At 38.3% G+C, this 25,785-nt stretch overlaps 1 protein-coding gene across 2 annotated transcripts in view; it reads right to left on the bottom strand.

Annotated features, from left to right (window-relative positions):
• The window catches only part of LOC120348523 (fibrillin-2-like), a 41,717-nt gene extending 35,821 nt beyond the window's left edge, over positions 1-5,896 (bottom strand). For both annotated transcript variants that reach the window (XM_039418668.2, XM_039418669.2), the window contains exon 1: positions 5,679-5,896. In XM_039418668.2, the coding sequence (XP_039274602.2) occupies positions 5,679-5,830 (152 nt within the window). In that variant the 5' untranslated portion in view covers positions 5,831-5,896. The remainder of the gene's footprint in view (positions 1-5,678) is intronic.
• Positions 5,897-25,785: the final 19,889 nt, after the last annotated feature.

The raw sequence follows: 25,785 nt of genomic DNA, 5'->3' as shown, positions 1-25,785 counted from the left end.
TGACGTATTCCAAGGTAGCTTCCCTATTTTCAAATTTTGCTTTAAATTACTCTAAATTTAAATTAGTGAATTTTTAGGATTTTGCATCTGATTCCAAAATATATTCATAGATTTTATTAACAAGGGCACTTTATTAACTTTAAATGCTTTAATAGCTATTGGCGGACATAAGTGCAACGAGACAATTCGAAATATCAGACACTTTGACTATATTTACATGTTCCACTTTCTGCTGATAAAATTTTATTTATTTGAAGTCTAGGGTTGCCAGACTTTTACAGCATACTTCCGAATGATACAAAAATAAACCGTCGATGAGTCAACACATTAAATTACATCCAACATTTAAGAAATCGAACACCTGGCAACCTTGCCTGTGACTAATTTCCTTTAAGACGTCTGCGGTTTTGCAAAATTATGATGGTACAATAGGGATTATCATTGTCGAAGATGTGTCGTTATTTTTAACGATAAATTTCAAGTTAATACATATTTTTACAGTGGCTATACGATTCCTTCAATAAGATTTGCTTCGCCCAAGATGAAATTCTCTACTCAACTGAGTCCTTCAAGTTGGTTTAAGTAAAAACAGGGAAAATCGGTGATTTTTTTGGATCATTTATAGTTTTATTCGCAAAGGATTTTTAATTGAGATATTCTGTAACGCCACCAAAGATACTAAAAAATTAGCATATAATCGAATACAGTCGCTAATAGTAAAAATGACCGATATTTAACATGCTATTGCCCGAGCTTGTAAATACTAGCACTATGGCATTGGATAAAAACGCGGCAATGATTTGAAATGCTCTAGATCTCGCAGAAAACTATCGGAAATTCTGCTGTAAAAGTTTTTACCAGACGACTTCCGCAAATGGTCTACTGTGAAAATTCCGCCAAAAATATTTCTTTCGCAAGATTGTAATTGCTTAGTATCCGAAATATAGTTGTGAATGTGATTAATTTTGCTTCGCTTCGTAAACATTTAAAAAACAAGAAGTAATTCTGCATGAAACAAAAAAACCTAAAATTGCGATATATATAGTTTTAAAATGAGGTAAAACCAGAGCTCTCAAAATACAAATTAATAATCGTCTATTCCCAGCAGATTACTAACGTATTAACCGCTAAGCCGTTTGTTGGAAGTGTCGGCCCGCACCGCAATAGATCGTTTCTCCTAACCAGTCGGTTTCCTGGCGCGTTGATTAAAAGTCAGGTAAATATTTCGCAAAATCTCACACAATGAACCTTTTCAAAACATTTAATTATGCGTCTTAGTTAACGTCTTACGGTGTTTAAGCCCACAAGATGTGTTGTTTATTTGTCAACAATCCTGCATTATTTGTAAATAGACAGGTATCAAGTGTATAAACAATCTATAGATGTCTCGATGGTCAGGCAAAGACTCTTTCACTTCGTAAAACAACGTCTTTCTGAAAGTTTGAAATCGAAATAAGATTACAGGGGAGTCTGTAATCCAATATACATCTATAACATCATTCTAAGTGACCATTATCTGCAGGCTAAATAGTTTTGAGGATTATTAGTGCTAGTCTGGACTGGGCTATATTAAGTTTTGGGCCTTTCCCCATAGTTAAATCTCGTGCGCACGCATGCAAAAAAAAAATCAGACAAATGACCCATACTTGGCACAAATCAAATTTTAATTTGTCCTATGCCCAAAGGTCAACAATGGCAGCCTGTTAACAAAGATTACAATCTAATGTGCCGATTTCCGAATTGGTTGAGTCGTTAGCTGGCCGCATAGAAGGTTTAAATTGTAATTATTTAATATCTTGTCATAAATCTCAAATATTCCGTCATTATTAAAGGGCCAAAAGGAAACCGTCAACCGTTTCTCTTTACCTTGTCGACCATAAAGAATTAGATTCATTGTGCTGCGTTGGATATGTTATGCTCGTGTGACAACATTCTCGTTCGAACATGGGGTGAAGATGTACAATTATCGCGATTCAAAATTTGACATTTAAATATTAACGATCGATGTCGAGTCGGGTTACAAAATACAAATGCTTTCATTTCATTATTATTGAACCTGGACTTGCCAAATAGTATCTGGTATTTACTCTAATTTTATTGCAATTTGAATTATTACAACGTTCTTTCGTTGTAACACTGCTAAACTGTAATATATTCAAAATGTTAGAATTGTGGTAATGGTACAATAATGGTTTTAATTTTTCCATAATGAATATTGGAAATACTCTCACCAATTCTCTGCATTCGATACATTCTAGTTAGCCGCTTATAACTTTATAAACCGATCTTTATTGATGGAAAGAGGACTCAGATTTTTGAGGAATTAATTATGTTCTAATGAAGCATCCAACACAAACTACATTCGCATAGTCAAGCATGTAATATTTGTTATTACACATTAACGCCAGCAAGTTACTGATTATTTTTCACATCGGGTGAAGTCATTTAGCACATCTAGAAAACAACAGAATGCGCTTGTTTCGTCATAAGAACTTAAATGTAGGTCAACCGTTACATCACAAACAAACACGATAAGCGACCAAACAATCGGTTATTTGATTTGGACTTATAATATGGCTAAATTGTACAATACGTTTATTAGTTTATTGTATAAATAGGCAGTAGTTTTCTTGTTTTGATTGCTTCTTATATAATATACACATCGCTTATTTTCAGAAAAAAAAAAACGTGGCAGTTTGGTAAGAAGCAAACGTCCTCTCCCGCGCACTTTCTCTCAACAATTTTGTATGCGAGGAAGGGCTCGGGTGTCTTTTATCTTACCGATTTCCAGAGCCTACCGAATTTATTGAACCTTTGGCTATATCTCAATGCTAGGCAGGTATAAGCGACACAATGTGTGAATTAAACAAACTATTCGCCAGAGCCATCGTTTGCATTCAAAGAATAACTTTCTAAATTATCAAAAATTTCGGAAAATTTACTATTGTTTAGAATTCGGATTATCAATCTCAAATATCGACCTCAAATATATATCGGAGAAGAAAAGCTTTGTGATTGATTAACGAGTGGTTCATTGGTTAAAAATGCTAGGGCAAATCGTTCGGTGAAAAACCCGCAGACTCTTACGAAAATCTTGGTCTAACGAATAGCTATAGCTATGGTATGTACTTATTCTTCATAATATGCCGATGATTGGCATAACCATACAGTATTCCCCTCCCACAATCGGAATACTGACGTATACAGATCGATAAAGTTCGATTTGATGATAAAAATCAAGTTAGTTGTACAGTTATTTACACAGCGCAATCGAGTACAGTCTCGGAAACGACAACAAGTCTATTCAGATGATAAGAACCGTGTCGTGATGTCAACATTGGGTCTACTTATGAATATTGGGTTTCAGCCTGGGTGGCGCAATGTAAGAACAAGTTACGAACTTTTGACATTGCAAACTTATTCTACTTATTCTCATAGCGAAGGTGTGCAACAAAGAAAGCGGCGGAACGTGCCCTTATCCGAATTAACAAACAGACAAAGCAGTTTAAAATAATTCAATAATAACTACGAACTATGCATTGACAGGTTGTTTTTCGAAACCACAAAGAGGTTATATAAACCCTGCTTACCAGGACCAAGAGTTCCAAGTGGTGAAATTTACATATCAGGTTTCGAATCGGTGTCATTTTATTGATAGTTTTCAGTTTCGAAACTTTGCGTAAACTTATCTTAACTATATTTTGCGGATCGAACTGGTGTGCTAGATTACAAAGTGTCGTACTCACAAAAAACATTCGATAGCTCTGATTACTTGCAACATCACAGCAGATTATTGCACCCAAGTGGTTGTTTGCGACTCTACCCCCAGAATGGAGTTTCGTTTAATGCGTTGTGGCCTTGCTGTGAGCTAATATTTACATTTATAAAAACAATGATAGCTTTTAAAGTTGGTACCCACAATTAAAACAACACAAAACTTTGAACAAAGACCCAACCATTCAAGGAAAGATATTCAGCCATTAACTTATCCACGGATTGTTGATGCCACACAGAGCGTGCAATACAATGAAAACAACGTTCAAATTGATAGACACACGGACACATCGATAAGTGCACACCATCTACGGGTTATATTTGGCAAAGAATAAGTTTACCTAGAAATCTCAAGGAGACAAGTTTGACATTTCTTATAAAAACTTTGTTTTGCTTTCTCTCTGCAATGTCGATTTGTGATCTTACTTTACATTCGGACAGTATTTTGGTATTTTCATGAATTTAATTGTTGTTTTAGCACGCCTAGATCGTTTCACATAATTTAACATAAATTCGTAAATCGGTTTCCTTTATAAACGAGGTAAATAATAAAATCAAATGGAATTTGTGTGTTTTATTCATCAAAAATAAACATATTCTTGAAATTTAGTGGGACGTTTGGTGGTGATTGTATTGATAACATTTTCTCTATGAATATATTATAGGCGAAAAGCACTCGGTCGCAATCCATCCTGAACTACGTTGGTAAGACAAAACGCTACCAATATATGCCCGGTAATTGTTGCAGCGAGACTCCTGATTCATTCCAAGCTTTGCAACCATTTGGCGAATGAAAATTCTCTTTGTTGCAAGCTACTTTGAGATTATTTGACCCACTCACCCAAGGGTGCAGAGATAAAGTCAGAGCTATCAAGTTACGGAAATCAGTCTCCAATTTGAAGCCACTATTTGCATGGTTGAATGCAAATGCCGGGTGGTTGCGGTCGCTATTAGACACGGTTGACGTTTTAAAGCCAACCTTAAGCCGAAAATTGCGAAATGAAAAAGTGGAAAAAGTCAACCTTGTATGATATGACAGAACAGCTGATCTTTGTCGCACTAAGTTTAAAACTTATACATTAATGTCATATATTAACAATCACGTAGCACTTGAAACATATTAGATATGTTCATTACCGTTAGTAGTAATCCTAAATTCTGTCTCCACAATTAATAAGGCGGCTGAATATTTCCAAAACTTTTAGCTTGTATTGGCTTCTTTACTTATTTTGTAAATTCGCACAAACAGCTGCAAATATTTTTATCTAAATGCCTCAGATCAAAATGAATGAAGTAAGAACCATTTCTACGGATATTGCTGAATGCAACAACTAATGTTTTCTACTGTTCTATGTTAGAAGAGATTTCTGACAATTTAGTTTATACGAAATTCGAAACCATGCCGAGGAAAATGCGATTCAAAAATTACTATTTCCTGTGTTGCTATAAAGAGGTAAAATGTATTCATACAGGAAATTAAAAAAAAAATTAGATTAATCGCGAGATACAATGTCGTACAGAACACACGTATATTTAGTTATGAACATCACTACATATAATACGGCATTGAAAATATTTTTGCAGATTCAATTCTGGTTAGAACTATTGAAAAATATGGTTTCAACAACAATGATGATATTGAACTCAAATAAACGTCAAAGCGAGGCAATTTTGCAAGAACGGGCAGGCAAAAATACTATTCATAATAGAGCTATAATGATATATATAAAAGTCCCCCCTGTCCCTCCCCCCTCTATCAAAACAGAAAAACAAGTAAGTCCACAAAAATATATATTTATCTCTTGCTATGTTTAGTTTCTCATGTGCCGTTTTAGAAATTACACTTCAAAAATGAAGTAACAAATTAGATATCCCCCCCCCCCACACCAAGAATCAAAACTCACATATTTCCGTTTCTTCTTGGTCTAACGAGGTTCTGGGGTCTGCCGAATCCATAGTTTCTCCAGTGTTGAGGCACATGAAGTCTTCTGCTACGCATCTGCCCGATCGCGCCCACAAACAGGCAGGTGAACGTTAATACGAATAGTCCCCGCATCTTGAACCCAAAATTAGCAATGTTGTGCGTACTGGACGAATTCCTACGCAACTATGAATGAAAAATCTGAAAATGGGGACAAAATTAGGACGCATTTTTTCTTTTCCAAATTCTTGACGGGAAAAAATAATTGTGCTTGTTCAGAAATTTTGCAAAGAATGTTCAATATGGCAGCCATGTAAGGCAGGCGGTATATTTACGGCTTTAAATCGTGTACCGTGCTGAGGGGTTCAATGATAATATACTATTGCCATATAAAAGATATAGTTGTTTTCAGTGAATTTGGCATAAGCATTATGGCAATATATTACTTCGATCATGCTTGGCCTAGCATGATTCTCTACTATTTCATACAAGAAAATATGAGAAGTTATACGCCATGCTTGAATAATCATCTCTCGAATCACAACTATAAAAAACGAGAGATTTTTTGCGAAGAATACAAGGCGAAAATTTCAGACATCCGGTTGTTCTGAGACGTCGGCAAACATTTTGATGCGGTTTCTTTTTATGGTCAAGCACTTCTCAACTTAATTTGCTGACTAAACAATACCACTAAAGAATTTGCATTGTGCAGAAAATGTACTATCGATATTTAACACCTCACATTCTGTATTTACGATTGCATAAATAAGTGATTAATTTTTTCAAAGTATTGGGGGAGGGGTTATAATACGTCCCCATAAAGGGTAAAAGCATTTGAACATCCAACGCGTAATATCACAGTCCTGGTGCACATAACTACGCCAGTTATAAGCACCATTAAAGAATATTAATCCAAGGTTTATGAAGATAGTATATAGCGGAAGCGGGTGACTGCAACAATGTTGTGTTTTCTCATTATAAATAGCCATCAAGTTTTCAAGCCTTTGATTCTCTCTGCGATTTTTTTTAGTTTTCAATACATATTTTAGAGCTAGGCTAACTGATAGCTTGATCTTGAGCCGGAGTGCCCGAGCGTATAAGTCAGTTCTCACCCGGGCTGCTTTAAATATTCTCAATATTTTTATTCCTGCATTCTTCTTATTAACCTTGGTGATATGTTGTAACTTCGTTCTGCATATGACCATAATGAACTTGATCTCAAGGGATCTGCTAATGGCCTCTAAGTTTGCTGTCTTTCAAACCTCTATTAAACTAAAAACAATTTTGAGATTCATCATTGAGCGTTTCTAATAAATATCCATTTTGCAATCCCATGCTTGCAACGTCCCACCCTTTATCAATTAGTTTATGTCACCTCATTGAGTTTATTTGCATTTGACTGGTTAGTCTTCTTTTTTACTAAAGGTAAATGAACTACAATTACCATACTTGAATAAAGAGACTCGAAAACACCGGCTTTATATAGCGTTTTCACAAATTGAATTCTATAACTTTCTGATCGAAGTCAATCAGACATTATGCTATTCGCGTAGGATTTGAATATACATATTTATCCGCAGCATATTTTCATACTATGTTTTCCATTCGTTTTTACGTTCTATTCCTCAGTTATAGTTTCGATGCCAAAAAATGCCGGGGGATTACTTGTTCGCTCGAGCGGAATCAGCGGTGCCTATTATGGGGATGATTGAACGAAATTTGTTCTCGACAAACAATCAATGCCGTATTTGCTAATCTGAGAACTTTAAGTATTGCAAATCGCCCAAAATAGACTCTCTAGTCCCGGAAATCAGTCTCCTTGCTGCAACAGGGCTTAGATCTATTTGGGAATAGGATTAATTGAGCAAAATTCACCGAGATAAATCTTCGTAGTATCAGTAGATAGATTGGCCCGCATGACCGGGATTTGAAACAATTTCATTACAAAAGCTCACCGATAATGCTTGGCCGACTGCGCTAACAGTACAGATAAAATATTATGCGTCTATTTGAACAAGTAACACGAAATATGAATTTTCATCACATTACACTCTACAATGACCTTCGTCGTTGAGTCCCGCAGAGATTCAACGGCCCATAAAGTTCTGGAACCGACAAATCTACGCTGTGATAATCGTTTGATTAAATCGCCAACGACCAAATGGAATTGCGAAGCGTGGGAACGACACATACTAAATGAGAGAAACCATTTAATGGAAATTTCATTGCAAGCAAACACTTTTAAAGACAGACAAACACAATTGTTGAATAACGAATCTAGGTTTGTAAGTAACAAGAACTTTAGTATGTTCATATTCTGATATATAATATTTAAGATATCGTCCTTCACTTCGCTGTGACCTCATGTGAAAAAACGTTTTAAAATTCGAACTCGCTTTTTCTACATCGAAATTAGCGATCACAAAGCGAGCGTGTTCTTACTCATTCGGGATAACCGTCGAGCTTGCTATCAGCCTTAAATTACTAAAATTCTCATGCGAACTGAATATGAAATCCTATTCTATGAGAATTACAATGCGTTGGAGAATCCAATCGATTTTATGATTCTGCTTCTCTCAACAATTTCTCACTACGATGGAGTTTTTGCCGATCCCGCACAACTAAATGCTCTCTTTGCAATTTGTCGCTTGTTTTAAAGACTTGCAGTGAATAAAGCAAACAAAAAAACGAAATTTTAACTAGAGCGTGAAAACGTAAAATTGTCGTCAAATGGAACGGCCATTACGGAAAGCTTTTATGACGAAACTATATTGTTCACATATTGTTTAAGCATGGAACACACATAAAACTAAAGTAGCAATCTGTGGGCCAAGTTTAAAAACGACGTCATCGAAAAGATCATCAATCTACAGTGATGTGGCATCTCGAAATGTTTGAACAAAAGCTTAATTGCAATTAACAATCGCATATTGGTTAATTACACAATGCTAAGTCTTTTCGTTGTTTATTCGCGAATAATAAAGTAGCATAATGATGCAATAAAAGTAATTAATGCACAGCAATGAATATAGCCAGAATTTTAACCACTATCGGACCAGGGCCATGGCTGAGCGACGCATCAACGTGGATAAAATAGACAAATAAAGAATTTTGAACGATCAATATGGCGAAGCTCACCTTTAGTCAGAAGTTGCTAATGGGGTACATTACCACCTTGACCATAAAAATAGCATGGTTTATTTCCTTGCAATTTTGGGCATATTTGTGGGCACAACGAGGTAAAATTGCTGCTAAGATTTACTGTAAACAATGCGAATGATGTGTTACATTGTGTTTTGTCTGAGCCGTAATTCAACGAAAAATATCAGAGCAATTTGAAAAAAATTGCCCCATTTCAACCAAACTTTTTGTTCATGAATCCCTCATTTATTATTTGTGAAACAGATTTTACATAATGGACAAAATGCCTCTCACCTTCGATTCGATCAACCCTTTCGTGATATCGGGACTTCAGACTAATTTTATTTCTGTCCTAAAATGAGATTGTTTCAAATTCCACTTGCGTTTACTCACTTTCATTCAATACAAATCGCCAACTTTCATAAGCGAAGTAGAATCTGTTCATCAAACATCAAACTTGATATAGAAAATTTTATTTAGGTTTTGTGTTTCAGAGTTTCTCCCGGAGCAAGGCTTGACAAAATCAACCTCTGCTATGCAAGAGATTGCTTGTATTGAAAAGGACGATGAATTTCAGATCTTTTGTGTTTCATACACAATTAAATACAACCCAAATAAAGTGGTTTAAAACCTACACATTAATATATATTTGAATATCAATAAATGTTGTTATTTTTAACCAAAGCTTCTCAACTCAGCCTCTCATTTCCGATTCTTGATTGGACACGTCATCAACAAGGTATTTGTAAAACTGTTTTCGGAAATGGTTTCTACGTATTTATGACGTTTTTTGACCAACTTAGCGTCAAAACAAGGCATTTCATCAGGGTCCTATATGCACTTCATCACGTGTAATTACAAAATATTTACTAGTGGTAAATATCCAGCAGTAAAATCTCAATGCGAATGATTACGAAATCAATGTTGATTCAAAATTGATTTATCAAAACATTAATATTTTCAAATTGAACTAATTGCCAAACACCAGTTAGAACTGCCTAAATCGATGATATACAAATGTCATTCCCATTTTTGCCAATGTAGAGATAGGGCTAGGAATATTCAAATTGGTGAGATTTCTTAGTTCGCTTAATTAGAGTTGAAGATTCGAGATGAAATTCCACATGAAAAAAAGTAGAATTAAAGGCTTTTTTATTATCAGACTCGCATTTTGCGGGTGCTTACTATTATTGAGCTCTTATACTCTTATAAAAAGACTACATAAATATTTGTTAACTTTTCTTTGCACAATTGCAGAAACATTGTAGTAATAAGTGCATGAATGAGAAACAACTAACGTTATGAAAGCTACAAAAATATTAACCGCATTTCTCCCTCTATAATATATCATTCAAATATAATTTTGGACTTTGCCTTTTTCTATCCAACATTAGCTAAAATAACATTTATTGGACTCATGGCTGCACAGAGACGTGTTATCAAGTCCAATTTAGATATCCTACTAGAACAAAGTTCCACGATAGTTTCTCTGCCAAGCGACAATGAAATTCTAGATCCACGGCAATCCTAGTCATTTTCTTCACACGTATTTTAATATCCATCAAATTTTAGGTTGTCTCGACAGCTTTGTCGGTTTTTGTAAATTGAGACACATCATTATCAATTTTGGAATTTCAAATCTAGGAAACGATCCAGACGACAAATGTAAGTTGTGGTTTCTCGACATTTACGTTCCGACATGATTTGTAATGAGGTTGATACGAAAGAAATTATAACTGAAAAAGTATACGGAATGGTTCAAAGCTTCAAATATTCCTTTGAACTACTCGTTTTTATTCTGGCTCGGATATACCAGGGAAAAACTGAATACATATTGTTATCCATGCCGCTAAAACATGTTTATATTTTTGTGATAATATTGTATTCTGTGGTAATTGCCTCCAAACTCGAGCTTGATCTGACATGTACTATTCTATCATGCGTAAAACATGGCGATTTTTCTACGAGAATGGAATAAGATTTTCATATTTATTAGAGATACGAAAGTCAATAAGACGGCTTCATCACAGTGGAATGTATTTCGTTCATTCGGGCATTGAATTTGATCAATATACTATACAGCTTCACGAATCGTCATAAAAGGTAATCTGTGTAATTATAGGATTTCGGTACTAATATGTTAACAAATTATACTGTTATTGCTCCATCGCTAACTTTCTTATTTTTTTCTTCGATTCCATTCACCTTAGGCGAAATAAAACAAGGGTTGAGCAATAACCTAACTTGGCGTATAAAACAGATCAGAGAATTATTGGCGGAACAGTAACAGGATGGTAACAAGATTTCTCGTTTCATTCACATACACTCTAGATTCTAGAACAACCCTTACGGTTTCCTTGGCCAGACTTATATCGTGGGTCTCAGATAATGAAATTCTGTGGTAAGTAAGATAATTTTACAACTGCTTTTCAAAATCCAAAAATGTATTAAAATTATTTATACCAAAACGTACTTCACGGTAATATAAGTCATGATTTTGTAATCGTCTAAAAAAGTATAATGTCAGCTGAAACGAAAAAAAAAAAGCGACAAAATTGATTTGAACCCACACTAGTCAAAGAAATATACCCGGGTTTGACAGACTCAAAAGATTTGAATATGTTCTTGTCACACGGAGAAACCGCGATAGTACTTCTCTCAATTGAAGATCTATCTGACGCTGCTATCGGGCTTGTTCTACCACGGGGGGCAGAACGGCATTACAAGTTGCAATTATGAAGCCTATAGTCTTTTACGGTCTAATATTTTAATGTTTTCGTTTGCGATCCCAGTTCTGAACTGTTGTTTTATATAAAAAAAACTCATTTGTGCGATTTTAGGTGACTAAATTTTGCCCCATAAAACGAGGAAGTTCGGCCAAAATCAATTTTTCGAACAAAATCAAAAGAAACCGACAATCTCAATAAAATCTTCAAAAAGGGTAAACTGAAACCTTTTCAAAGTGATGGTAGACCCATACAGACATAAAAAAAAACGAAATACACAATACACGTCGGTTGTCATTAATACATTTAGCTGGCTGTTAGCCCTAAAGATTGCAATCTTCTAAGATACACGCGCCCAGCTAGCCTTACTTGTCTATGGACTTGTCCAGAGGAAAGATATGAAAAAGCAATACTCAATTAAATAAAAGGAAGCCAGCAAAAGGTATAAGGCATTTCGTTTATCGAAAAGTTCGGCACACACATGATGTTCATCTACAAATATCAAACAAATGCCTTGGCATTTGCACGGCATTGGTTGCAATTTTGAAGTGATAAGGGATATTGAAGTTATTTTTGCAACGAAAATGTGTTTTTGTCTGAACGAAGGCGTTGACTCAGAGGGTAGACCTACAGGCGCATAATTCGCGCCATTATAGTTTCCTGTACAACTCAAACAAGGTAATATTGAGCCATTCAAGCGAACAGACGGAAACCATTGTCGGGTCTTGCTGGAAGGCCTCGCTAAGCAGCAGCCCCATTTGTACTAGGTCGAGTGTGGGACAGTCATGAAACAAATTAAAAAACAACTTTTATCTTTGGCCATTGCTGATATTTTATCAAGTTTTACAGGGGGCTTATTTGTACAAATGCCCTTTTATTTTCGTCGAATTATCAATTTAGAACTGATCAGACTTGGGCCGTTAACAAAAGTTACTTTTTATGCATCGCCCATGCATGGTTGTCACATCAGCTTAGCGCTTTTCTTCGAATCCTAAAGCTTTTAAACAATTGAAATATGAATATTCAGGCCATTTATGTTCAAATTCAAAATATTCCTTAAATTAACTAACAGATTTTTAGGGGACATTCTCCAAATATTGCAGGATTGCCGTGATTGTGAAATATTTAAATTCTTCCACCTGTGAGATTTCTAAGAAAAAGTGTTCGTGAACGCGAATATTAAAAAAATGCAATTTATTGCGAAATCTCTAAGACTTGTGAATGCAGATTGCATGCAAGGTTGGATCAAATATTAGATCAAGGGAGCCACCAGCGACGCCAACGAGATTTGTTCCTCGATTTCAAACTGACAAATGGAGCAATTTTTTTTTTGTTGAAATCGAGCATCTTTTTTCGATGACGGGAAAAATTTGTTCTTCAAACTCAAACTGACCAAATTTTGTTTTGTAATTATTGATTGTAACTATTGATCAGTCAATGGACAATTTTTGTTGGGAGAATGTATTATTTATCTCTATGAATGTCATCAACACAAATACTTAAACAAATACTTGAATTCTGATTGGAATTGATACCAACATGAAGCTTTTATACGCTCAGCCAGCCATTGTAACGAGCACGGTTTATATATTTATTCACGGTCATTGCAAAATATAAAACTTTTTTTTACATATTAGTGGATGTTTGTACATAGTCTTGTTCGAGGTGAAGGGGTGTAAAAACGCCATATACAATTAAAAAAGCAAGCGAGGCCCAGGTTCATCGGCTTTTTTCATCATGACTCCACTGAAGTGCTCTACTATTATTGACGGATATCTTGACCGCCGTATCTGGGTCGACAGTCTGGCTATGAAAGTGAATAATAACACTCAAAAAGCCTTTTAATAAAAAAAAATTACTTCAAGCAAGGTCATGTACACTTAATCAGAGGTAAAAACATCCCCGATCAAGTTATGGCCGAAAAGTATTTGTTAGTAAATACCTATTACTGCGATGCTTGAAGCAGTCCAGGCTGATACGATCAGGAAACAGATATGGCGAAGTGAAGTTCGCATATCTAGAGTTCCTGGAAAAATGTGAAATATGTTTGTCCGTGCTTCATACAATTCCATTCTTAATCACGTGGGTCTGTCCGTTTGATAAATTGGTTCGAACCGAGCACTTTGTAGTTGAATATTTAAGTGTTAATTAAGCAAACAACGCAGATAAAGTATCAGCGAAACGGCTTACCAGAGACATTCCTCGAGTTTATGCACTGCAGAATGATAAATGACTTTGGGATAATAGGCCGCAATAGTTTACAATGATTTTACACTGCTTTAAAATAAGCTTTCCATTTTTTATGGATATTCACTCATAGCCAGAACACCGAGAATGGAATGAAATCGTCAAAAATTAAGCAAGCAGTCATCACATATTGGCTAGCACGAAACTCCAGAAAAAGTCGAGTCAACACGGCTAATAGCAGAGGCGGATTGGGGTGACTGCAACTTTTGCGACCGGAACGGGGCCAACACTTCGACTGGCTCTCACTGATTATAGGTGATGATTATGAAATTAAAACATTCAAAATAATGTGCAGGTCAGCTGCCTCGTAGCTGTTTCCCCGACCGTATTGACGCTACCCCATTACCTAACTACCTCAAGTCTCGCGTCGATCGGTATTTACTAACGCGCTAGATCATAGATCCGTGGTTTATAACCTTCGCGCGTCTTCCGAAATTTTTAGCTATCGTGTAGAACCCCATCGCATTAAACAATTATACCTAAAAGCGCAATCAGATCTTCAAGAATCAGAATTTTCATCTCATAGTCCTGAACCTCCGAAACAGATCTACTGAACCCCAGGGGTTCTTTTTAACCCCTGTTAAAACAAACACTGTTACAGATAGTCTCAGTAGCTTTTGGCATTTTAGTGGTCCCCAGTATCTTCGCTCCGAGATCAATCTCTCTGATTTTTGAGTGAGTGACCTTGCTTTTAAGCAAATATTCTTAAAAATGTATTTGATGTAACTAAATATGTTTAACAATACCTGTAAATGTGGCAAATGATGGAAGAAGCTTCCCCCTCATCGAACTGATGGAGTAAGTATTACTCGTGGTCAACAATTCACGAAGATATATTGCATAAATAAAAAGTTATTAGCACCAAGCGTGTCCGGTGATGAAAACAGAATTTTGAGGATGTACAGCATGGCGTGGTTGTGCGCAAGGCTCGTAAAGTATAGTTTCTTTAATCGTAAGTAATTTTATATTTAGCAAAGTAAAGTCTCAAACTTCATTTATTGTCCTTATCACTACCCATCTGTGCCCCGCGCAATCAATAGTTAAGACCGGTCCTGACCTAAACTACTAGATTGGTAATGAGTGTGTGCACCGTATCCCTTCTCAGTGAAACCTGAATTATTATCACGTTTGGCAAAGAGTATGTGAAATTACTCTTGTTTCCTCTACTATTTATTGTAGCACTCTCTATGCCAACAGTTTCTAAACGCTTCGATATATTCCAGATAGAATTGTGATGTAAAATAAGAATGGAGTTATCTAAACCGAGATCTTCATCTTGTGTTACCACCTTTCATGACCTATTGACGATTAATCCAGTTCCATTGCAGATAGGCTTTTCTGTAATGTAAACAATGTCTCGATAAGAAAGGCAGGGCAGGCTCCTCATTACGTTAAATCAAGTGAACAATAGGCATACAAATGATAAAAGATACGTCAGCAGATAACTTACTGACGGTAGGTAATTAAATGATTACACTGTTAACAATTTCATCAAAACAGTCCTGATACAGTCAAGATAAAAACCAAGGGCAAATGAGTAGGAGTTTGGATGGAGTAGATTGAAATTTCTTGTCAATCCGGAGTTGGAATTGGATCCGGAGGTGTGAAGTCTATCCAAATTCAATTTTTTTTTATTGTATTTTTATAAAATAAAACAATATTATAATAAACAATATTAACCAATTAAAACAATACTGAAATAAACAATATTAACCGATATCAATATATGCACAAAAGTAACTTGTCATTATGTACATTATTGCAAAAAAACATTATTAATCACTACAAACACAGAAATAAAACGTAAGTTATCGTAATGAACGAGGTTTTCCTACAATTCCTACAATAAAATTCCTACAATATCCCAAAAAACATTCAATTTTGGTAAAAGCAAAATTAATTCCACTTTTACATACATCCATTGGTTCAATTGCAGAATATTGACGAGTTATTACATTCATAAAATAGGTGATTAACATTCTCAACTTGTATATTACAGAAGTCACACAGATTAGATACTACTAAATTGAATCCGTATAGTACATTATTCAAAACAATTGCCCTATGAAATGAGTTGATGTGAAAAGATCGGAGTTTGGTTTTAATAGTAGAGAAATATACATTGGTATAGCATTTGTTCCATTCAAAGGTGGAATAAACATTCAAATCAAAAGTCTACTTTTCTCTAGATTTTATTGGCAAAACGAATTGTTTGTTATTTTAATCGAAAATAAATTTCTTTGTTGCAGTTCTTTTGCATAATATCAGTAATAAATGAATCTATATTCATGTTATAAAAAGTGACATTGCTAAGGTTATCCATCCATTCATCTAGGATACAACCAATCAGTTGATAATATTCTGTATACTCTGATGCACTATATTAAATTCCATATTTTTGACACAATTCAAAATATGTAAATAAATTATTACCATTTGCTAAATGGTTAAATAATTCAACTCCTTCGGAATACCACGAATGAATAAAAAACGGGTTTTTCCTATAAACAATCTTTTATCAAGACAATTCAAATTACAATCAAATAAAGATTTCTCGCAAAAATATCAATTTTCTGAAACATTTCTCCGAGAACAAAATGGAATATTTTTTCCAAATAAGAATTCCAATTTAATCCACCTTTGAGCAAAGGTAACAATATATAACCTAAATAATCCAGTTCTATCTGTTTTCAAGGGTGAAATTTATCATCTGTTACCAAAGTTTTAAGCCATTTGATTTTTTGTGCAACACAAAAATTGTGCACATTAATCATATTCATTCCTCGCTTTTGTATCACTCCAATCATTGTCTTTCTTTTGACCCTCTCCCAATTCAAACCCCATATAAAATTGTAAATAAGGTGATCGACCGATTTCAAAAATGTCTGTGGTAAGTCCACGGGTAATACACTGAAAAAATATACAAGTTGTGAAAGAATAAAACATTTTACTATGCAAATTTTTCCAAGTATAGTCAAGTTTTTCATCTTTCAACTTTTCAAAATATTTTTGATTTCATCTAGTATCTGTGGGAAAGTTTTCGCGACCAATAACTTAATATTATAGGTAAAAACAATTCCCAAAAATTTTATACTTTGACTTGTGGTAAAATTAACATTCCCACAAGACAGTGTTTTGGGATTAGATATGCTGCCAATTGACATCATTTGGGTTTTCAACATGTTTACTTCGCAACCAGATATTTTCCTAAATTTTGATAATGTTTCATAGAGTGCATTTAAACTTTCTTGAGATCCATCTGTTATCACAGTGCCATCATCTGCTAGCACAGTCAATTTGCCTCTGTTTATCTTGAAATTTTTTGATAAAAAATTATTATTGATAACACAATTTTTGGAGTTTTTATATAGTACTTTTATCTAATGTACAAATTTTTTATCAAATCCGAAAAGTCTAAGAACTTCAAACATGTAGTCCCAGGACACGCTGTCGTATGCTTTGCATATATCCAGACTGATTATAGCACCTGGGATATTTTCATATTGAGCTATGTCAATCACATCAGTTAATAATCCTAAGTTATCTTCAATATATCTCCCTTTGATAAAGCCGTCTGATTTGCGTTTATTAAATCATCAATCACTTCATCTAATTGATTTTTCAATGTCCTACCCAAAATTTTATAATCCGCATTCAATAAGCTGATGAGTCTGTAATTTTTTAGAATGTTTTCTTCTTTATCTTTCTTTGGTGCCAAAGTTATCACACCAGTAATTTGAGTGTCGCTCAGTTTTCCAGATTGGAATGAGTGCATATAACTTGCTATTAAAGTTTTTTTTTTTTTAATTCCGACCAAAATGTTTTTATAAAATTTACTAGGTAGTCCATCCAATCCTGGAATTTTATTATTATTCATGTCACTAACGCTTTACACACTTTGCCTTCAGTTATTTCTTCATTACACAATTCATTATTAATTTCTAATTTTGGAATACTTATGGTTTGTTTTATACAGTTCAGTACTTCTGTCGAATTCTAAATAAAGTTTGGCATAGTAATCTTGGATTTCTTTAAGTATTTCACTTTGGTCCGTAATCATTTTATCGTTCTTTTTCAAGATTGTCACATGGAATTTTTTTATTTGTCTTTTTTCAAGGTTTAAAAAATTGTACTAGTAACAACTTGCCTACAGACTTTCGCTCCCTCTGGCGGAAATATCAATAATGATCAAAAATGCTGAATAAAGTATAAATTCAATAAAAATGTTCAAGACATTCAGGAGGTGTTTCAAGTGAAGTTTTACTTATGCCAATAGTGGAAACGTGCCAAAAATTTACTTTCAAGTAAAAAGATAAATAATGGAACCCGGGATAAAACTCGTGTTTCTTCTTCATATTGTAAATTTGGATAAATACTGCAAAAAAATAGCTGACCTGAAATTCAGGTAAACTATGGTAAAAGACATTGGTCGACCGGTACAGGACGTGCTGAAATCGTTATGAAATAAAGTGCGTCCCTAAGTTAGATTGTAAATTTGAAAAACTACTGCAATATGGCAGAACTGATCGGAAACATAGGTAAACTAAAGTAAGAGACATGTGTCGACCGAGAGCCGCACACGGAACTAACGCTTGAAATGCAACAACGCTAACCGTTACACCACCAACGCGTGCGATCACCGTGTTCCTGATCCCGATGTAAAATACCGCATGTTATCCGTAAGATTGTAAATTTGAAAAATTGCTGCAATAAGTTAGATAATCTAAAATTTAGGCAAATTATGATAGGAGACGTCGCCAAGCATGAGTCGAACCAGGTACGGTACGGTAACTGCAGTAAGGCAACTGAACTGGAATTTCGGGTAAACTAGGATGAGATACATGCGTCGACCTGGAACCGCTGCTTGGAAGGCAACAATGCTAACCGTTACACCATCGACGCGGACTAATCAATTTATACTCATCCCGCTGTTAAATAACTTTTGTTTCTTATTCGAACTGTAAATATGAAATGTTACTGCAATCAGGCAGTTGAACCGAAATTTAGGAAAGAGAAATGCGTCGACCGGGAGTCGAACCCGGAACTATTGCTTTGAAGGCAACAATGCTATCTGTTACACCATCGACGATGACGATTCTCGTCATGCTCATCCCTCTGTAAAATACCTTCAGTTAAATATTTAAACTGTAAATCTGAAAAGTTACTGCAATAGGCAACTTAACTGGAATTTTGGTAAAGTAGATTAAGAGACATGCGTCGTCCGGGAGTCGAACCCAGAAATATTGCTTGGAAGGCAACAATGCTAACTTTTTTGTTTTTATGCACTTTTATTCAATAACATGTACATTTGCCAGTAACCCTGGCCTCCCCCGCGCAGGGGGGCAAAAACGGTATTTATGAATAAATACAAATAAGAATTTAACCTTAACAAAAATGAAATTGAACATGTAAAGAATAACAAGTCATTATAAAGAATGAGTACGGCTTATCTAACTGAGCCAGCCCCCCTCAAAGAATATAGGAAAGAAAATCGAAAGCAAAAATAACAAATATAAAGTGGTGGCGAGGGGCTGGCAAACTCGGCGATGGGTTCTAAACATGGAAAAATCTAACTGAATTATATTTACCGCTCGCCTTTTCCTGTCAACCGGGGTGAAATTCTGAATCAATAATAAGGAAAAGTTTGAAAAATGATCAGATAAAAAAAAAAAAAACGAACGAACCAATAAACCGTGGAAAAGTGCGCAATAACTGCAAATTAAAATTGGGATAACTAAGGCAAGCGGTATACACTAATATATATATATGGCATCTAAGTTGGACAAAGCCCATCGCCGAGCGTGAGTTTGTGCAGGCAAGTGGTGGGGAAAAGGTGCAATACAAACAAGATAATCCGAGTAAATGACTCAAGGGCTCAAACTATCTCGAGAAACTACTAGTGGGAATCAAAAGGGTTAATGGGACAACGAAACACACACGCAAGCTCGCAATCACACAAATACAAAACAAAGGGAAGAAGATAATAAAACAGTGTCAGAAAAGAGGGTGCAGTAAGATTAGCCGACACTGTCAGAAAGTCCGCACCAGGCCCTCCAGACGCGATGGGATCCTCGAATGACGTTCCTAACGCAGTTACGGGAGACCGCCGCAGCACCACCTCCGGTCACACCCAAAGCACGAAGAACAGTCTGGTTTCCAACGGCATAACTGCCGAGAGAACCAACCACAAATGCATGGAACTCCACGATTTTGCCAGAGGCGAGAGCAATGGAGCGACATAACTCTTCATACTTTGAGTGCTTCCGACGGGCCGCGTCATCTATAGCGTCCTCACCGTTGTCGAATGGGCACGCCACATCGAGTACTACGACCCGATTCGTTCCAATTTCCTCGAGAATCAAATCGGGCCGCAGCATCTCAGCTGTTCTAGCGGCGTGCTCCCGACAAACTACGTCGACTTCGCACCTAGAAAACCTGGCTGGAGGTAGGTGATCCAAGATCTCTTTTTGCACCGAATCATGCCGCTCCTTGATGATATTCATGACCGGACGACAGTGATTCAGCACATGAGGAAGAGTCTCGTTTGCGTATCCACACTTACTACAATTCATCCGTGGTTCCGCATATGCCGTAAACCGTCTACGAACGGATCGCAGCGACAGAAGATTCAATTGAGCTTTCAAAACCCACGAAATCTGAAACTGAGCGAGAGAGACAGACGTGAGGAGAAAGTGGTTAGAGCAACCGAACCGGGAATGACAGGAAATTGTCTTCCCCCGGTCCCGAAGCTCGCCCCACCGCCTCAACCAACGGGTGTTGGACACGTGGTGTAACACCCGAGTTATCTTCTTGCCGCTCTCGATCAGGAGATTGTTAGTGGTGATCGTGAAGTTCCCCACCGAGGAGACAGCCCAGCAAAGACCGATACGGCGACCCATAGGGCGCAGTTGGCCCCACAGATCACCACTAGGGCCAATGCGCCGCTTATCTGGCTCACAAGAGTTATCACGATTGAGAAAGTCGATTACTAGGGCCTGCGTCGCTTCCTGGACTCGATAAAACCTCGCCACAACCTCGCCCAGCCGAGCACGAGCAACCGAACGGACCATAGAGTCGGGAGAATTCAAAGTTTTGAACGCATGGGTGACCCGAAATATGTCCACTTCGAGGGCAACATTCGGGACGCCCAGACCCCCCACCACAGCCGAGGAATGAAAAAACGGCTGACAGGTACGGACTGGTAACCGAAAAACGGTCCGCATTAGACAACGATTGCTCGCGTCCAGCCGCTCGAGGTCGCGCCGACGAAAATACCGTATCCGTAATTGGAAGAAGAGCTTAGGTAGAACAAATCTCTTCAGCGCCAACAGTTTTTGAAACGGAGTGAGCTCAGAAGCAAAGAGCCTCCGAATGTAAATTAAAATTTGGTTCAAAAAGTCACTCTGTCCGACGATCCGGTATCCCATATTCTTGCCAGGGTACCTCCAGAAGTCATCTCGACCGAGAACAGCAACATCATCACCATTGAGATGAAAAGGCTCACTGTCCGCGACCATCGTGCCCCCCGACCGAACCAATGCAAGAACACGACATTTGGATGGTTTGAATTGCATACCGGACCATCGCGTAAACTCTTCACATATTGAGAGTTGCGCCTCTAACTGTTGCCGCGACGACGCACACAGAGCAGAATCGTCTGCGTAGCCCTGGCCGTTGACGGTCACATCCGGCGCACATCGTAACTGGTAACCGACGCCCGACAAACCCCCGACGTCCCGGAGAAGAACTTCCATGACCATATTGAAAATGATTGCCGAGAGAGGGCATCCTTGACGGACTCCTCTACCAGATAGAATAGGGGACGTGTTACCATCCATAGTTTGAATGGTGAACACGTTATCCCTGTAAACGTCAGCAATCGTTTCCAACATGTAACCCGGTGCACCAAAATGTCGTAGGACTTCGAGAATGGCACCATGCCTTACCGACCCGAAAGCATTACGGATGTCAAGCCACGCTACATAAAGATTACGCTTATGTTTCTTGGCATCCGCAATGACCGAATCAAGCAAGACGCCTTCGGAAGGAACGAAGCCCTTCTGTTCCGGGTAAATTACTTTCCCCCTAGCTGCCCAAGACTGAAGACGACGTGCAATCAAGGCTGCATAGATTTTATACAGCGTGCGGCGGATTGCGATGGGTCTCCAGTCCCGACGTCATTCATATTGCCCTTCAGGTCCTTAGGAATAGGGATTTTCTTAGAGGAACGCCATGAACTTAAAATACGCCGGGAACTCCTGCAGATTTCGAAGAGCTTGGAGAGAATGTCACCCCGTTGGTCGAGGCTCTTCCAAAATCCAAAGGAGAGCCCATCTGGTCCCGGGGAAGTGCCAGTTTTTAAATCCCGCAAGACCGAAAGAACTTCCGCCGCACTGACAGCCACGTCCTCATCTACCACCACGTTATCGTGGTGGTAAGCGCTCTGGGAAATCCACGAAGGCATCGTCCAGTCACCATCCACGTGCGGAGCCGAATCAGTGCAATATTTCTCCTCCGGTATTGAGGATGAAATAGAGCACCGCAGATCACCAAGGAAATCTTCAATTGGTTTGATTTAGCCCGTTTCTGGGATGAACGTGAATAACGGTTTGGGGGCCGGCGTCCAGCATTCTGGAGATCAGAGGCACGGGTAGACCAAAGTTCAAACTGCCCCTCGAGATGGACGAACGCCTCGTCTGGTGAGGACATCCAGATAGATTCATCCACCAAGCGGGACAGTTTTTGACGCAGCTCCTCCAGGTTAAGAACACCCAAAAAAACCGCACCCTCCTGAGGAGATGAACTCTGGCGATCATCCGGCGCAGAAATCAAGCTGTGATGTGTCATGGTTAGCGTGGGGGTAGGAGTGGCTGCATTAGTAATTTTTGCAACCACAGGAAGATCAGGAATATGGGTAACCACGGGCTCAGGCTCAACCACGAGAATAGGTGAGGTCGGGCCCGAGACCGCAGATACGACAACATCAGATCTTGAGTGACCTAGTCCGTTAAAATCCCGGCCAACAGGACCGGAATTTTTCGCCGACTCCCCGATCTCAATTACTCGCTCAGGGCTTTGGGGCGGTGGGGTAACTACAGTGAATAAGTGTGGATCAGGTTCGGGTCGGGGAGAAGCTTCGTCCCATGCCGTACGCAGCCACGAGAACAACGACTGCTTCTCGCAGTCCCTATTGACATATCGGCGCACGGGCCTGGAGGCGCGTTTAGGCGGAAATTCCTTTATTGGAGGTCGGATTTGACCTAGGGGAGGAGTCTTTACGGCCATAGGAAGGGGAAGAGGTTTTACTTTACGGGGAGGAGGTTCTGGTGTAGCCAGCTTCAGTGGGTTTTGCCTTTGAGAATCGGGCGAAGATGAAGAGGAAGCATAAAAGGTGACAGATTTTTTCTTTCGGTTTAAATTTGGAGGTAGAATTAGTTTTTGAATCCGGGGAGGATAAAGATGGGGTGGTGTTTTTAGAATTTGAGAAATATAAATTATTGGTTTAGGTAAGGATGAAGAAGCGGGAGAGGTAGGGGGAGGGGAGCCTGGAAAAGAAGTTGCGGCAGAAGATAAGGAAATGCTAGATGCAAATTGCTCCGGTATGGGAGGAACAAGAGAACTCGATGATCGAGCTGAGGGGCCCGACTCGGCTGACGAGAACCCTAAGATTGGAACAGGTGACAATCGGAGAAGGGTACGGGGACCCGATTGCTCGAGTGGCGAGAGAGAGCACCCCGGGCGGCAGGCAATCCAGTGGGATTTTACAGGTATGAGGTTTTTTTGGTCCCTGCATTTCCACCTAGAACACCTGCCGCACACCGGATCCAGCGAAAGTTTTGCTCGCGGAAGCCTGTGTACATTCAGGAAATGTCTATTGTATATAAGAGGAAGGGGGGTTTAGCAGTAGTAATAAGAATCCCCACTCCAAACTCGCCATCCGGGGGAACAGTTTTTCCCTTATGTACACGTCTAAAATGGGACTTACCCTGTACAAGAGAATTAAAATCGAGTGAGCAAATGGGACACACGATCCGTGGACGAGACATTCCTTTCCCCTTGCATCGGTTCAAATGACGGGTCAAAAAATTTTGCGGGGAGGTTGAATTATAATTCTCGCAACGAGTGCAAAAAAAGTTTATTATTTCATGACGCCGGTGCATAATGTTCCAGTGCTTTAATAAAAGGGTCGGGGATGCTAATTTAAGTTTACAAGATTTAAAGGGGCAAGAATATTCGCCCACGGATCGCTTACCTACGAGAACAGTGGCATAGAAGGGCGGATCAGAAGTTACACCACTTGCCATGCCTAATCGGGATAATAGTAAAATAAAAACAAACAATCGGGAATAGAGCAATACGAACAGATAACTGATCTAAACTAAACTGCCTAATAATAACAATTGCCAAACGGCAAATCAGTCCAGCGCTAATAATGCGCACAAAGAATCTACAGAACTCATATTTAGCTTTCCCTGAGGGACCATCAAATGCCGAAAACCTTGACTGCTGATTAGCTATTGGGGGGAATTAGCGATCTTCAGATTCCTATTAAAGTTGAGCGCCAGCAGGCGCAGAATTCGACCTTCGAAGCTCCCTCGATGTTCGCCCAAAGCGATGAGTTGCACAGCGCTGCCGGGGGCAAGAAGTTGAAAATTCCCAGGATGGCCCCCCGGCACGCTTCCGATGCTCACAACTTCCACTCTGTGGAGGGTTCACTTCCAGGGCTAAAGATGTAACTTTGTCGTCGGCATCAACTGCTGGTATTCAAAACATAGATAGTGTTTCATATGTCCTACCAGCAGTTGTATTATTGATGTTACACAGCCGATGGCAACCCAGGGAGACTTTGTTCTTCTTAAGACGATTCTTCTAGCTCTTTGTCGTTGGGCTGCAAACGGTGCTGTCGGCAACAATACTAACTGTTACACCATCAACGCGGACGATTCACATCATGCTCATCCCTCTGTTAAATAACTTCTGTTACTTATTTAAACTGTAAATCTGAAAAGTTAATGCAATAGGCAGCTGGACTGGGATTTAGGTAAATTAGGGTAAGAGACATGCGTCGACCGGGAGTCGAACCCGGAACTATTGCTTGGAAGACAACAATGCTAATCGTTTTACCATCGACGCGAACGATTCATGTCATTCTCATCCCGCTGTTAAATAACTTGTATTTAATAATTAAAGTGTAAGTTTGAAAAGTCACTCTAGTAAGGCAAGCTGAACGAGAATTTAGGTAAACTAGGGTAAGAGACATGCGTCGACCGGGAGTCGAACCCGGAACTATTGCTTGGAAGGCGACAATGCTAACCGTTACACCATCCACGCGGACGATTCCCGTCATGCTCATCCCTCTGTAAAATAACTTCTGTTACTTATTTAAACTGTAAATCTGAAAAGTTAATGCAATAGGCAGCTGGACTGGGATTTAAGTAAACTAGGGTAAGAGACATGCTTCGACCGGGTGTCGGAACTATTGCTTGGAAGGCAACAATGCTAACCGTTACACCATCGACGCGGACGATTCCCGTCATGCTCATCCCTCTGTAAAATAACTTCTGTTACTTATTTAAACTGTAAATCTGAAAAGTTAATGCAATAGGCAGCTGGACTGGGATTTAAGTAAACTAGGGTAAGAGACATGCGTCGACCGGGTGTCGGAACTATTGCTTGGAAGGCAACAATGCTAACCGTTACACCATCGACGCGGACAATGTATGTCGCTCTGAACTCGCTCTAAAATATCGTGTGTTCCTAATTTAGATACGCGAGCTGCTACAATGAGACAGCTAATCTAGAATTTAGGTAAAAAATAACATTAGACATGTGTCGACCTGGAGTCGAACCCGGAACTATTGCTTGGAAGGCAACAATGCTAACCGTTACACCATCGACGCGGACGATGCATGTCGCTCTGAAATCACTGTGAAATATCGTGTGTTGCTAATTTAGATTGCTGAGTTGCTGCAATGA

This window comes from Styela clava, chromosome 1 (genome assembly GCF_964204865.1).
Source record: "Styela clava chromosome 1, kaStyClav1.hap1.2, whole genome shotgun sequence".
In the NCBI taxonomy this organism is placed as follows: domain Eukaryota; kingdom Metazoa; phylum Chordata; class Ascidiacea; order Stolidobranchia; family Styelidae; genus Styela; species Styela clava.
This window is presented reverse-complemented; position numbering and strand designations above follow the sequence as displayed.